Below are 14,960 nucleotides of genomic sequence, written 5' to 3' on the forward strand. Positions count from 1 at the left end.
TTTCTGTTTCTTCTCCTTTTTTTTTTTTTAACACTAAATTGAGTAAAGGGATCATAAGTGCCGAAGCGGTTTTCTATGGAAAGCAGACTGGATTCACGACACAGAAGCAGACTTTGTGGAACAGCCTTCAGGAACTGTCTCCTGTGGTCAATGTTGCAGACCTGTCCCCAAGGATAGCTCCCAGGCAGGACGTTTGCTTAAGAAGGATTTGTCCAAAGAAAGGTCTAGAGACTAATTCAGCTCAGATACATTGCTTGCTCCTGTTAAAAAGGGCCAGGTGGGAGTGGAGTGGGCCTGAGAGAGATCAGGAAGCTAATTCTCTCAGACGCTTCCCCACAGAGGGACCTGTGGGTCTGGAGGTTGGAGGTGGGAGAGTGAGTAGTTCACTGCTGTCAGGCTGCGGAGTGGGATGGGATTTCAGTGGGTAGGGCCCGAGTGTTAGCCATGGGTGGGGAGTCTGGAAACAGGTCCCTTAGGGAAAAACAGGTTAGTATCCAGAGTGACCATCCGCTTGCTGAAGGTGAGTGATGGGTAGTCTGGAGGGTGGGCCTGGGGCAAGTGACTTAGAATCCTTAACAGAAGGCAAGCGTTGTCTGCAAAACCTCAGCAGCATGTTCCTCCCCCACCACTAACACCCAAGGACCAGAGCAGGCCTGTGTGGAGGAGCAGCCACCCCCACACGTTAATGGAACATGCAACAAACAGGTGTCCTTGCTAACAAGCCAGCGCTGCTTTCTCCAATGCCTCCCTTAACATGGACAACAGTGTCACAGGCAAACTGGAAACACGGATGTGGTTGCGAGCAGTGCAGGGGCCTGGGAACAGCATGGGGCAAGAGTCTTCTTCCAAATTATGAAGGTGTGTGTGGGGACTGGGGCTCTGTGCTCATGGGAGTGGGAATGGAGTCTGGCAGAGGGGGTCAGAGCTATGCCCAGTGACATGTGACCTGGACTGGTGGCATCGATTCTGCCCCTCTGAGCACCTGTGTGGGGCAGCAGCCCTTAGGCCAGATTCTGTTTGAGGGACATGTCCCTGTTACTGAGAAATGGGTCTCCAATGACTCCTGGTCTTGGTCCCTTCTACCTACACCTGTGGCCTGAGTGACCACAAGGACTCTCCCCTGCTGGCCACACCATCATGACTGTACCTTCCGGGAGGGAAACCTTGTAGGTGGGCTATCTGAGTACAGAGGGAATGGTGCCCGGGAGAGCTGGGGGTGCAGAGTGGGTGAGGGGCGTGATTACCCCCAAAGTCAGGGGCTCATCCAGCAGAGCACCCAGTCTGTGGCTTTGTGGGGCTGGGGCTGGAAGACCGTGCCCAGGAAGGTTGCAAACCTTTACCCGGCTCCCAGTCCTCAGCACTTGAAACCCCAGTCCTTGGGCAGCCCCAGCAGTAGGACTGAAAGGCGAGGGAGAGGAAAGCCCCGGCCTTGGTCTGGGCTGCGTGCTGCATGCTGCGTGCTGCTTGGCTGCCTTCCCGCCCCTGCCATGCCGAAACAGTGCCAATATGGTCAGGGCCTGGCTTGCTGGCCTTCTCCCAGGGTGAGCGAGCGTCCCGAACACTGGGTCAGGCAGCTGAGAACTGCTGAGAACTGCTCACTAGCACCGTGCCCAGCGCTCAGAGCCCATTGGCCTCCAGGGAGACCCTCTCCCTCTTTTTCCCCTTTTTGTCTTAGCTCTGAGTGAGGTCAAAGGAAAATGAACTAGTTGTGCGGTGGAGGCTGGACCAGTGACTGGTTTGTCTCCCCAGCAGGGGCCAAGCACGGAAGGGCCCTGACCTGGAAGAAGAGGGAGTGATGGCTGCGTTCGGGAGCTCCCAGCAGCGCAATCCTCTCCACCTCACGGGGCCCATCTGGATGACAGCACAGGAGCCCTCTGCAGGCACGGTGTTCCTATTGCCTGGCTGAGGACTGGGGTCCGGCCAGGGAGGTCCCTGCTCTGCCAGGTGGCCTCAGCACTCAGCTTGTGGGTGTGAGTGGACGTGGGGTACATGCTTTCTCCCCCTTGTGGAAACTAAAGAAAATAATTTCTGGAGGATTGGGGGAAAATGCACCTCTTCCAGAGCAGGATATAAATATGCTAGAGTTCAAATTCCACGTTTCAATTTGAGATTTTAACTTCTGGCCATATTATTTTTCTTACAAAGCAGGTTTTTGCCCCAGTAAATGTAGGGCAGCATCTTGAAGGAGGACGTGGGGATGAAGACGGAGGCATTGGCTAGGACTGATTGCTTTGGAAAAGAATTCAAATGACTCCTGTAGGTCAAGAGAATCTGGGGAGTCTGGGGGAAGCATCAAACAGTCCTGGTTTGGGTACTTCCTGAGGGTAGTGGAGCCTGTTGGTGTGCGGGCTGGGGTGAGAACCTGTCCTGCAAACTTCCAGTGCTGAGTCTTGGAAAAACCCAGCCATGAAGGAAAAGGGCCCTTTGTACCCCAGAGACCAAATGTGAAAGGAAACCCAAGCCCCGGCCTCCAGAACAGCAAGGCCATGCACCTTGGATCTTGACCCCTGGGGGCTGGGCCTGGCCACTCCAGCCTTGCAGGTAGTTGCTAGAGCAAGGAAGGCATCCTGCGGCCAGGGCCCAGAGAGCAAGCCTGGGTCAGGTGCTCAGGAACCAGGAGATAGACGGTCAGAACTCCTTTCCCAGCCCAGGGTCTGGGGGTGGGGCTGTCGGGTTGTCCACTGGTTAAATGCCAGGATGGGCCTGGGATCAGACCACCTGGGTATCTGGGGACTCTGGGGGGACCAACCAGCCCCTTCCTACCTTCTACCTGCTATTATTTTTTCATGAAATCCTAGGAAAAGAAACATTTTCTTGGGAAAAAGAAAGTTGGACTTTTCTGGACCTGCCCGTGGAGGCTGAGTGGAGTCAGCCTGCCTGTCTGTGTCCCTCTGTCTGGGGCCACTGGCCCTTCTGCTGGCAGTGAGGGGTGACCGCTGCCTGGGGTGGGATAAAGTGGCAATAAACGGGACATAAACATCTGTACGTAGGAGTGCTAGCTTTTAAATTTAATAATATATTTTTTAAACTTTTTTTTTCCTTGTTCAGTGCATTGCCTTTCCCTCAGCGAATGGCCGCCTCTTGCCAGCCTTGCAGGGTGGCTGCTATACCCTTTCTCAAAAAAGCACAAAATATTCACAGCCTCAAACTCCTCGTGGGTTTTTTTTTGTTTTTTTTTTTTTTTTTTTTATGTGTGTGTATGTTTTGTTTCTTTTCAAGCAACAAAAGGTACAGAAAAAGGCACAGGTAACTGCATACATGAGAAGATACAACTGATGGGCGCTGAGCAGAGGCTGCTGGGACATGTGGCCAGATGGCAGGGGGAGCCCACGGGAGCACGATGATTTGAAGAAGCTGGCTGGAAGCGTCTGTTGCTGAACACTGGAAGCCAGATGCTGAAGCGGTCGGAGAGGGGCTAAGTGCTTGGAGGGCCCCTGTCTGCGGGCTGGTGTGCAGGTGCCCCTGGCCCCCCACTTCCTGAGGGCTCAGAGGAGCCCTGAGTCGTCCTGGGTTCCCCAGAGAGGTTCCTCCTCTGGGCTGGGAAGTCAGTAGTGGCCTCTGCCAGGCAGCCCACGGAACTGCTGCAGTCCAGCAGTGGAGCGGCAGAGGCCGGGGGGCTGGCCGTGTGCGATGACTCCACGCGTGAGCTCCAGGACTCTGCCTGGCAGCCCTGGGGTGGCCAGAGTGAGGCTTCGGGCAGGGTATGGGGGCTGTGCGTGGGCGCAGGCTCCACAGACACCTCGGCCACACAGGGCCCCCTGTCGGGAGGTCTGCCCAGGCCTCCGCTCGTCCTCTCCCTCTCCTTGGGGTAGTCCCTGCCCTCCAGCTCTGAGGACAGTGTGAACTTGGAGACCTTAGCCACGGGGGACACAGAGGCTGATGAGCTCTCCGTGGGACTCCAGAGGCCTCGCTCCTGGGCCTCCCTGGACCCGGTCAGGTCGCTGCCACCGCCTGAACAGCCACTGACCCAGCTGGGCCCTGGCAGCAGGGTGGGCTGGGCCCCAGGCCGGGTCTGCACCATCTGGATCCCACCGATGGGAATCAGGGGGCACGGGGCACGGGTCAAGTGCTGCGAGTGCAGAGGGAGGTGGCTGAAGATGTTCTCTGTCCGGGCTGGGATGTGGCCGTGGAAGTCATGGGGGGCGGAGAAGGGTCGGAACGAGAGAGGATGAGCAGGGCCAGGTGAGCAGGAGGGACTTCGGGACTCGGCCTTCTGCTGGGGTCAGAAAACAAGACAAGGTAAGGCCAGGTTACACGCTAGGCACACGGACACCTGAGGGCCTGGAAGAGAAGGGGTCTTTGCCTGAGGTCACAGAGCAAGTCCCGGCTGAGCTGGGGCCAGGACTGAGTTCCAACACCCTGCCCATGAGACCACCTGTGCAGGTGCCCTCTCTGCAGCGGGCTGTCCCCAGACATACACTAACCAGGAGCACACGCGGGCCCCACGATCATCACACCTCCAGCCAGCATGCTTGTCCGTGGAGCATGTGGGTGCTCTGGTGAGGTGGGGTGCCATGGGCCCCTGCGCCTGGCCCTCTGTCTTGCTTCTGCTGAATCTCCTGTTCCTGAAATGGCCTTGACCCAACTTTAACCCTGGACATGAGTTCCCATTCAAGGCTCCTGACCTTCCCCCACCACCGATAATTTTAACGTGACCCCGGAATTAAAAACCAAGGAGAGACTTCTATATCATGCTCCTCCAGAAGCTTGAACGATGGTGTCAGAGGGGCTGGTGGTGAAGGGTGGTGTTGGGTCATGACCATATGGTGACAAAGGATGCTGGGAGGTGAAGGTAAGTGACGTTGTCAGTGCTGGGGACCACGACAGCACTGGTGGCAGGAATGGTGGGGACAACAGCAGTGACTGCTGATGGTTTGACAAACACCGATCAAGCTGACGAGGTGGCGGTAATGGTGTGCTAGAGGGCAGTGACGGCTGAGATGGTGTTGGCAACGGTGACAGTGACGGTGCTGAGGGTGTGACAAGGATGGTGTTGGCTATGACATCTCTGAGGATGTTAGTGACAGCGATGCTGAGATGTGATGGTTTTGGTTAAGCCCTGTCATCTGCTCAAAGAATACATGGGGATGGGGATGGAGTAGGAAGAGACTGGCACGGGGCCAGTTCCAAAGTCCATGCCCTGCTGCTTCTGAGGCCACATGACCTGGTTTCAGGTACCCGGCGTGGTGCCGTGGTACCTCATAAGCAGCTGCTAAGTTATCAGTGACCACTGTGCTGGCAGGGCTGTTTAGCTCCAGGCCTGGCACCTCAGGGAGGAGTGAATTGACAGCCCCCACCCACCGGGGAGGCGTTAGAGGCCCGGGCACTGCGGGCAGGAACTCACCCATGTGGAGGCACAGGTCTCGGGGCTTCTGCCAAGATGCTTGTGAGGTAGAGGCGCGGGCCGGTAGAGAGCCCGCGGGGCCAGCCCCGAGCTTGGGCCGCACTCACCCGCTGAGGGGCTGCCTGGCCCAGCCAAGGCCCATGTCCCCGGCAGCACGGACTGTGGTGGTGACTCAGCCTGGCCTGGTGACCGTCTCCTGGTGGGCGAGTGTCCAGGGGAGCCTGGGTCTGTGGCGCCCTCGTGTTCAGGGGGCAGACGCACTCGAGGGGGCAGCTCCCTTCCCAGGGGGCGGAGGGTGAGAGGAGACAGCTCAAGTCTTGGAGACCCGCAAGGGAGAAGACCAAGCTGGGAGCCAGGCGGGCTCAGGGCTGAGGCCTGTGGCTCTTGGGCCGGTGAATGTCGCTGGGGAGACGAGTCACTTTTGGTTAGTGGGTGTTTGTGGGCAAGTGGTGAGCGGCTGCCTGCTTCTTTGCCTGGGGACCACGGCTTTCTTGGGGACAAGGCCTTAGAGTTCAGGGCTGAGCTTGTGTCCCTCTCCACGAGGCCTGGAAGGGCCGGTCCCAGCCGGGGGAGGCATAGGATGCTTTGGCTGGACATGGAGCAACTGCCTGCTTCCAATACTGAGCTGCTCCCTGTGGCCTGGCTGCCAGAGGTGGCATCTGGGGCCCGAGTGCCCTGAACGGGTGAGGAGTCTGCTGGCAGCGTGCTGGCTGGGCAGGCCAGGGGTGCCTCCGAGGATGGACCTGATGGCTCGTCCTGGCTCTCATCCTCATCCTCATCCTCATCTTCATCCAGGTCTGAGTCTGAGTCTGAGTCCTCCAGGTCTGAAAACTGGTGCTCTGCCACTGCCTCTGAGCCCTCGCGCCCTTCCGAGTCCTGGAATGGGTCGTCACTGGTTCCTGCGGGGAGAACACAGGGGACCTGGGGTCACAGCTGGCCCCATGGCTGCTCCTCTCTCAGTCCCAATGTCCTTGCTGCAAACTGAGTCTGACAGCCATGGCAACGACACACAATCATTGAGAGGATGAGGGACATGACAAACCTGGGAACACTTTGTAAATAATCAAAGTGTGTCTGCTATGTGCTGGGTTTAGTTCTAAGAGCTTCATGTGCATTAATTCATTTAGTGAGGTTGGCACTATTCTTATCTTCATGTTAAAGGTAAAGGAACCGAGGTAAAAGAGGTTAAGTAACTTGCCCAAGTAACGTAAGTAGTGAGGCTGGGATTGAACCCCAGCAAATAAGATAGGCCTCTTTTTGTTGTTTTGATATTTTCATTAGTATTTCAGTGCTGGCTCTATCATGAGCAAGTTAAGTCACCCTGCCATGCCTCAGTCTCCCCCTTTGTCAAATGAGTGTGGTCGTCTCACCTCACAGGGCTTGATAGAAAATGCATACCTGACACATAGTGAGGGCTCAAATAATTGTGGCCCCTGTTAGTACAGTCATGAAGAAATCGATCACTCTGGGACGCGGCAGCCATGCTGACCAGTCCAGCAGCATGGATGGGGCTTCAGTTGGCCTAAACATGCACCTGCCCCCACGGCTAGGCTGCTGCTGGTTACTACAATGGCATCTGGCAGGTGGCAGGCCCTCGCCTCTGGGCTTTGGCTAAACTGGCCTCAGGCAGCAGAGCAGAGCTCCATCGTAGCAGCTCCTGTCCAGAGGACCTGCTGCCCTTATAGAAACCTAAGCTGCTCCCAATGGGGGTGGGGCAGGGTGGGGAGTGGGGAGTGGAGCTTCAAAATATCAGCCTCCTGGTCTGGTTTCCAGGAGGGCAGCCGCAACCAGCTGAGTCACCTCTGACATGACACAGGTCTCACTGGAGCATCTCTGAAACTGGCAGCAATCAGGACTCCAGGGAGAGGTCCACTAACATCTGGCCCACCTGGCTGGCTGCTGAAGGTGTGGGTCCTGCTCGCCCATCTCCAGGCTTGTCGCTGGCCCCACCACCTCACTCAGACATAGCAGCACCCATTCCACTGCTGACCAAGAGAACTGGGCACACAAGCTGACTCAGGCCACTGGTGCAACCAGGCTTCTGAGTCCCACCATGCCAAGATGGCCAGGGGCCAGAAAGCATAGCCTTCATGCTTTCCAAGAGCTCAAGAAGCAGCAGTAAGATGCATGAAATGAATGACAGTGGGCATTCAGGAGGATGTAGGTAAAAAAACTCTGGGGCGGAGCAGGGGCTAGCAGGTGAAGAGAGGCCCATGGAGCCAAGGGTGGGGTGTCTGGGCAGCTGGGAGCAGAGAGACGAGAGGGGGAAAGAGACCTGGGGTTGGGAAGAGAGCAGGGATGTAGAAGGGAGTGGGGGTGCAAACACACTTCGCAGTTTTGCCCCAGGCATTGCCTTCCCTGCCTAAGACTTGCGTGGAGGCCTGCTTCAGCCTCAGTTCACCTGACCACATGGGAAAATCCAGGCCCAGAGGTGGGCAAGAGGGGCTTCTCCAGGATCACCTGAGGGGTAGTGGCCCAGTCAAAACTAAGGTTTACAACACTTGCATTATTATACTGCCAGCTTAAAAATTACATTATGCATCAAGAAGTAGAAAATGGTCCGGGTTTGAATCTCAGCTCCACCTCCTCCCGGCTGTATGATGTTGGATAGTTATTCTCTCTCTCTGAGTTCAGTTTTATCATCTGTAAAATGGGTAAGAGTGACAGAAGTCACCACATGACGCTGTTGGGAGGACTGCAGGGGTCTGACACACACAGCAGGTATCCGAAGTACCCAGGCTTCGGCAGACAGCCAGCACTGCAAGCATTTTGCGGTGGAGGCAGAGGGAGAGTCAGGACCAGGGTCTCCTGATGTCCGGCATGGAAGGCCCCTAAAGACCCTCTTTAAGGATGAGGAAGTTGCGGCTCAGAGAAGGGCAGCGATCTGCTCTAGACACCCGTTACTCGGTGATGGAAGCCAAGGGTCCTCTGCCCAGCGCAAGTTTCGCCAGGCCCCCCACATCTGGGCTCCTGCAGGGCTCTATGGTATGCCCCAATCCTGGGGGTCCATTCCTAACGCCCCTCAGGGAGCTGCGGGTCACTGCTGGGATCACCACCAAGGCTCCACAAATCCCTGCCGGCTCCGGGGCCTGGGCCTGGGACTTCAGAGGACACAGAATGAAGAGCGCGAGGGTGCTGACGAGTTTTTGCCACACGGTGGCGCTAGTGCTCAACCTCCTCACCACCAGGGCGGGGCTGCGGCGCTGGCCCGGCCTCCAGGAGGCAGTGGATGCCCAGCTGTACTCCCGATTGCCACTCGGTGTCTCACGAACATGCTCCTCCCGGAATCTTCTTCACCGTGGGAAGTGGCAACTCCATCCTTACAGTTTCTTAGGCTACAAACCTTGGATTCATCCTTGGCTCCTTTTTTCTCACGCCCCCGTCCCCCTTCCTTCGCCTGCCTCCCCACGTGTCAGCAAAACCTGTTGACTCTACCTGCAGAACGCATGCAGAATCCGATCACTTCTCCCCACCTCCATTTAGCCCACCCGATCCAAGCCGACAGGTGTTCAGCCTGGATCGCGGCCTCCAGCCGCGCCCCCTACCGGCTGTCTTCTGCACACAGCCAGAATCATGGAAAGTCAGGGATCTTCACTTTCAGGGGCAGCCAAGTCAGGTCCTTGACCTTAACCACCTTAGTTCTTTCTGACCTTATCTCCCCCAAACTCTGGTCCTCATGGGCTCTGAACCTGATGATCCCTTTGTTGGGAGAGCCCTTCCCTGACCCCACGTGGCTTTATGCCACCCTAACAGAGAGAGGCCCCTTCCCACACTTCCCAGCCCCTCACTTAAGTTTTTGCTTCACACTCATTGCCCCTGCCCAGCACACATGTGTGCATCGCCCTTTTCCTCTCTAGAATGTAAGCCTCTTGAGGACAGAATCTCCAGTACCCAGAAGAGGGCTGGAACAGGGCTGGTGCTCAAATATTATTTCTGTAGATTTCATCCTCAGATAAGGTGGGTATGGTCATCCTTTTTGTCTCATTGGGTAAACGAGGCTGGGAGAGAGTCAGGGACTAGCTTAGGGTCCCTCAGTCAACTCCAGGTGTGGTGCCAGTCATAACCTCTTGATTCCCACCCAGGGAGGGCCCAGGCTCCTGCCCAGCCCACCAGGCAGTGGGGGGGGGGGGGTATGGAGCCAACATTTACGTGTGACTTTGACATTGCTTTTACCTGTCTGAGCTTTCCTTTCCTCTACTTAAAATGGGCAACACAAGTTTTCACCACCAGTCATAAGGACTCAGTGAGATATCTGTAAATGGCCTGGTGGGCATTCTTGATAAGTATGGTAACCTCATTCCTTGTTTTGGGGGAACAGCCCCAAGTTCATTGTGTTTTATTCGATAATGGTGATTTATTTCACCCAAAAGAGAGTATGATCTAACTAATTTGTAAGATTGTAAATAGATCCCCAAATCAGAAAAACAAAGCAGAAACATACACACACACACACACACACACACACACACACAATCTAAGTCCTGATTCTGATTTTAGGAAATTTGTCAAAGGTTTGCCAGGTGCAGGAGGAATGCCTATGGCCCCCCTCCTTTTGGGGGGTTCTGTCTGCCTGTCCACCTGCCAGAGCTCCTTTGGCCTCCTCCTTGGATGCTGATGCTGGACCCTAGACTCACCTTTTCCTCTGCCCTTTCTCCTCAGAAACTTGTTCTGATAATATGCCTCTTACTGATGAAAGACTATGACTGGGATGTGGTGCTGGGATGTGGGATGGGAGTAGGAAGGCGACAGGTCTGGCTTTGGCTTTCATTAAGCCTCCAGCTTGAAAAAGCCCAGGGGTCAGTCCCCTGCCCAGCGTGTGTAGGTGTGAGTGTGGCCATGGAACCTATATGCGTACCTTATAGTGCCATGGTGAGATTTGATGAGATAATAATGGAATAGAACATGCCTGACCATGTAGTGGGTGCTGTTAATGTTGACTAGGATTACTCATGGATTAATTTACTCAATCAACATACATTCATAGAGAACCCTCGAGTGCAAGACTGTAATGCACAGTAGTTACGGCTGCACAGACTGTACTCGCAGTGTATGGAGAGGGCGGTGATCATTCTGTGAATTTAACCTTGTCTCCCAGCAATTGGGAAGACTAGAGGAGAGGGCATGGAAGAGGGAGGGTAGGGAGCAAAGGAGGGGGAGCTGGGGAGAGGAGGACAGAAAGGAAAGAGATGCGGAGAGGGACAGGTAGAGGAGCAGGCAGAGAAGGAGATGGGGGAGATGGGGAGGAGAGGGAAAGGAAACTTGGCAGTTCGTTACCTTCTTCGGCTTCCAGCTCCTCCAGCACCCCTGTCTCTTGGCACTTTTTGCTGTGGGCCTTCGACTTCATGTGCTTAGTCAGATTCCCTGCAAAGGAAGGAGAACAGACTCAGGCTTGGCTGGAGGGCAGGAGCCAGGGCAGGCCCAGGGCACACAGAGGCAGCACCTGGCTGGCGGGCCATGGCTTCTCAGACCAGCTGAGACCCTGCCAGCTTCAGGGGCTGGGCAGGGGCCTGTACTCAAGCTGGGACATGCAGTCATAGCCACCGTTGAAAGCAATATACAGGAGCTGGGGGGCTGGGGGTGCGCTATGAGGGGACACAGGGTATAATGAGAAAGTATGAGATGCTGGTTAAAGAAACAAACAGAAAAGAGAAGAAAAGACATCTCATGTGCAATAGGCTATTCCTGCTCTTGATTTAACTCTGGACCCAGGAGCTGGTGACACCCATCAAACAGGATTACTGGCTTGGCTACCTCAAATGCTGGTGTGACAGCAGAGCTCCTGTTAACCAACATGGTGGTTTGGGTACTGAGGACGCCCTTCCAATTGAGCGGACTTCTAGGGCAGGCCACAGGGAGCCATGAGGTCAGTGATCCAAGCCCTGACTTCCTTAGAGAAGGCATGTTCTGGGCCTCAGTTTCCCCCAGGCCATCGTACAGTGCAGACACAGGCTGAGCATGTGCAGGAAAGACTGGGCAAAGGCTCTGCTTGCTCCATGCCTAGGAAGCCCTCAGGGGGTGGCTAACTCTGCCCCAAGTGGTTACCCCAGCCCCATTGCTGGCGAGCAGGGGCAGCTGCTCTGTGAAATCAGGGCAAAGGTAGCAACACCTTCAAATCCCTCCCTGCCCAACATGTGCTCAGCACTTCAAGGACCACAAAGCCCTGTGGCAGGAGTGCTGTGTGAAGGAGAGGCAGAGACTGCCAGCCTGGCCTAGGAGGATGCAGGCCAGATGCCTCACGATGTTTGTTTGGACCCATCAAAACGGTGACATACTCACTGCCTCTCTGTGCACTGCTACATCTCCATATGGCTGTTCATACTATAACCATAAGTTCTTTGAGTTCGGTGCTCTGTCTCACTGATCTTAATAACTGGTAAGTTTGAATGGATGGATGGAAGAAGGAAAAATGGACACTTGAACAGATGAACAGAGAGACTGGTGGGTGGATGCATGAATGGATGGATGAATAAGAGGAAATATACAGTGAAAGGACAGGTGGATGGGATCCTGGATGATTGGATAAGCCGATGGAGAGACAGATGGGAATAAATTGTTGAATGAAAAAATAAATGAGAAGATAGATGGGAAATGGGTCAATAAGCAGATGGGAGGATGGAGACTGGAGAGGAGGACAGAGACATGAATGAATGGGTGAAGGGCTGGTTGGAGGGGCGAAGGGAGGCATGCTCACATACATGCATGGGAGGCCAGACAGGCGGGAGGTTAAGGAAACGGGAAGGTGTGTGGTAGGAGGCCAAATGTGAGGAGGGGAGGAACAGATAGGAGGAGGAAAAAAATGGGAAGATATATGGATAGGAAGACAAACAGATGTGAGGATGGAGAAGTGGATAAATGGGAGGATAGACGATCAATAGGTGAATAGGGAGAGAGCCCATGGATGAACCAGAGGGTGATCCTTAATCCTTCTGAGAATTTTAAGGCACCTTTAGGGTTTTGCTGAGAGGGTAAAGGGAATGCCATTCTGGGATTTCTTGAGGTGTGCGGGCCAAGGGCAGCAGGAACGGAAGAGGAGCTGTTTCTTTTCTCTTTCCTCATAGTCCATGATTGTCTCTTTCCCGTCTCTGATTTTCCTCCTATAACTGGACAGAAACCTGGATCTTTTACTGCTGGCCAAAGGGGGAGCAGAGCCATAGCTTTCAGAGTCATCCTGGGGCCCAAGTGCTCCCAGCAGTCCCTACCCCACATCATGGGCCTCACTGTCACTGTCACGAGCAGGCCAAGCCTGAGGAGGACATCAGGGGTGGTAAAGGCAGTGGGGTCTTCCACAGGCCTGAGATACTGTCTCCTGAGGTTCTGGGACCCACCCACCATCCCCCGACTTCCTTAGACCAGAGCGGACTATGAACACTGCTCATTCTCGCTATGACATTATTTGTTGCACATATTCTGCCTGGAAGGGTTGGGTCTCTTCAACACAGTTAGAGAGATGCTGAGCAGGCACAACATGCTTGGTGGGAAATGCTCTTTTCATCATAAAAGCAAAATCCTAAAAGGAACCTCATGGACCATGTCACCTGATCCCTACCAGGCCCAGGGTTTTCCTGCTTTTGCTCTAATCCTTGGTCCTACTGCTGATGACACCATGAGATAAGATTATTGACTGTCTCAGCTGCTGGGATGCCGTGGGAGGGTCCCTGTGAACCAACACAGTGAACCAACCAGCCAGGGCCACACTGCTTGTCGGTGCAGAGTGCTGTCTAGAGCCAGGTCTCAGGACCCCACGGCCCTTGCTCCTTCACGTGGCTGGACGGAAGCAGGAGGGTCCAGGACCTTGATGGCTTTGCGTTTGAGTTTGGGCTCTGCCGCTTGCTCGCTGTGTGCTCCCAGGCAAGTTTCTCATCCTTCTTAGCCCCAGTGTCTGCAACTCTAAAGTAATACCCACCTCTCAGGGTTGCCAGTCAGTTGATGAGATAGCATATGTAGTGATAGCAGAGTGTGTCTGGCAGAGAACAGATGCCCACAAGGGACCTCCTTCCTTCCCACACCACATACTGCCCCCACCAGACAACCCCTCTTCATTGAGCACCAGGGACTCCACCCCAGGCCACACCGGATGTGGAGGACAGAGATGCTGAGATGATGCTGGTGATGCAAATGGCTTTGCCCTTCAGTCTGGGCTCAGGGGCTCTCAGGGGAAGGTGCCAGACAGCCCAGGAGGCCTGTGTCTCTGCCAACCCTGCCACTGGCGTCTGCAGGGGGCCTGAGGCAATGGGCCTGGGTGGGCTGTGTGGGCTACGGGGCGAGCTCTGGGTGAGCAGCCCTGAGTGTTACTGGCGCCCTCCCCGACGTCCCCTCCTGGCTGTCTTCCCTGTGAACGGAGGGAGGGGCACCCAATGGCCGCAGGTATCTTTTTAAGCCTGGCCATGGTTTCTCTGTCAATGGGCAGAGGCTTGCCATGCAGAGTCCTCAACTTCTCCTGTCATCCCAGCACCGCCCCCTACCTCCCCCACAAAAGCCCGGCGGTCCTGGAGTGAAAGAGGAAAGGCCAGTGGGTGGAAAACGATGGTGTCTGGAAGAGGCAGAGCCCCCACGGAGAGCGTCAGCCGATGACCCCGTCTGCCTGGACTGGCTCTGCCCAACCACTGCCCTCTGCCCCTGCAGCCTGGCGGACACGAGGCCTTTCCACCACTGTCATCTCTGTCCCCTGAGGCGATCGGTGCAAGCCACCCCCTCGGCCTCGGGAACCATCTGAGAAGAGGAAATGGGACCCCCAACTTCCACAGGGACATCCTGGTGGGCCTTTCACAGCCTCACCCACTGAGACCCCCCTCAGCTTGCACCCAGGGGCCCAAGATGCCACCACAACATCTAACACAGAGACAGAGACAGAGACAGGCAGACAGAGACGAACCGGAGGGGCTCTCCAGGCATGGGAGCAGTCCTGGGATGTGGACGGAGGGCTCTGAGGACCACTGGACCCAGCCTCAGCTCTCCCACAGCCTGGCTGGGCCAGAGCCCAGGGGGGCGGGGGAGGGGGGGAGGCAGCCCGATGGGGGCTGTGAGCCGTGAGAGGAGGGGGTATCTGAGTGATGGCGGAAGGCAGACACATGGCGCAGGAGCCTCAGTGTCCTGCCCCTTTGCTCACCCCACCACGTGCAGAGAGCCAAGAGCAAGCCTCTCTGGGTCAGCCCACTCCCAACCAGCCCCTCTCTGTGGTCACAGAGCTTGAGATTCCACCGTTTCTGATTGGCTCATTGCTTTGGCTCTGGAAAGTGCTGTCTTCTGGAAGCCTCTGAGCATCTGAGGAGCACTCAGCACAGCCCCTGATCACTGGTGAGAGTAAAGCCCCTGGGCCGGGCCTGCAGGGCCATGGCAGACACAGCCTGCCCACCCAGTATCCACCCCCAGGGCACGGGGAGGGTCTGCAGTCCCTCTGCTCAGTTACACACTCTGGATCCTCCAGGCCTCCGTCCTGGCTCACAGGGACCCAGAAAGGGACTGTGACAGGCTTGGCATGGCTTCCAATGCAGGTGTTGCTTAGAAAGGGGTGTTCCTGCCAGGGACCAGGCCTGTCTCGGACCTGACACAAAAACCACCTGGCCTGGACTTGGAAAAAAAAAGGCAGAGACTGCTCTGACTGGGAACTCAGCCAGAG

At 55.7% G+C, this 14,960-nt stretch overlaps 1 protein-coding gene across 4 annotated transcripts in view; it reads right to left on the minus strand.

Moving 5' to 3' along the window:
- Window positions 1-2,125: 2,125 nt before the first annotated feature.
- HIVEP3 (HIVEP zinc finger 3) overlaps window positions 2,126-14,960 on the minus strand; it is a 110,785-nt gene continuing 97,950 nt past the window's right edge. Inside the window, exons 6-9 of one of the 4 annotated variants that reach the window (XM_090269229.1) lie at window positions 12,289-12,444; window positions 10,619-10,705; window positions 5,345-6,243; window positions 2,126-4,213 (exon numbers count right to left, since the gene is read on the minus strand). In XM_090269229.1, the coding sequence (XP_090125355.1) occupies window positions 3,416-4,213; window positions 5,345-6,243; window positions 10,619-10,705; window positions 12,289-12,444 (1,940 nt within the window). In that variant the 3' untranslated portion in view covers window positions 2,126-3,415. Of the gene's footprint in view, window positions 4,217-5,344; window positions 6,244-10,618; window positions 10,706-12,288; window positions 12,445-14,960 lie in introns of all 4 variants that reach the window. The other 3 variants (XM_090269228.1, XM_090269231.1, XM_090269230.1) reach the window with 3 other exon arrangements.

This window comes from Furipterus horrens, unplaced genomic scaffold (assembly GCF_987537825.1).
Source record: "Furipterus horrens unplaced genomic scaffold, mFurHor1.1.pri manual_scaffold_3, whole genome shotgun sequence".
NCBI lineage: Eukaryota > Metazoa > Chordata > Mammalia > Chiroptera > Furipteridae > Furipterus > Furipterus horrens.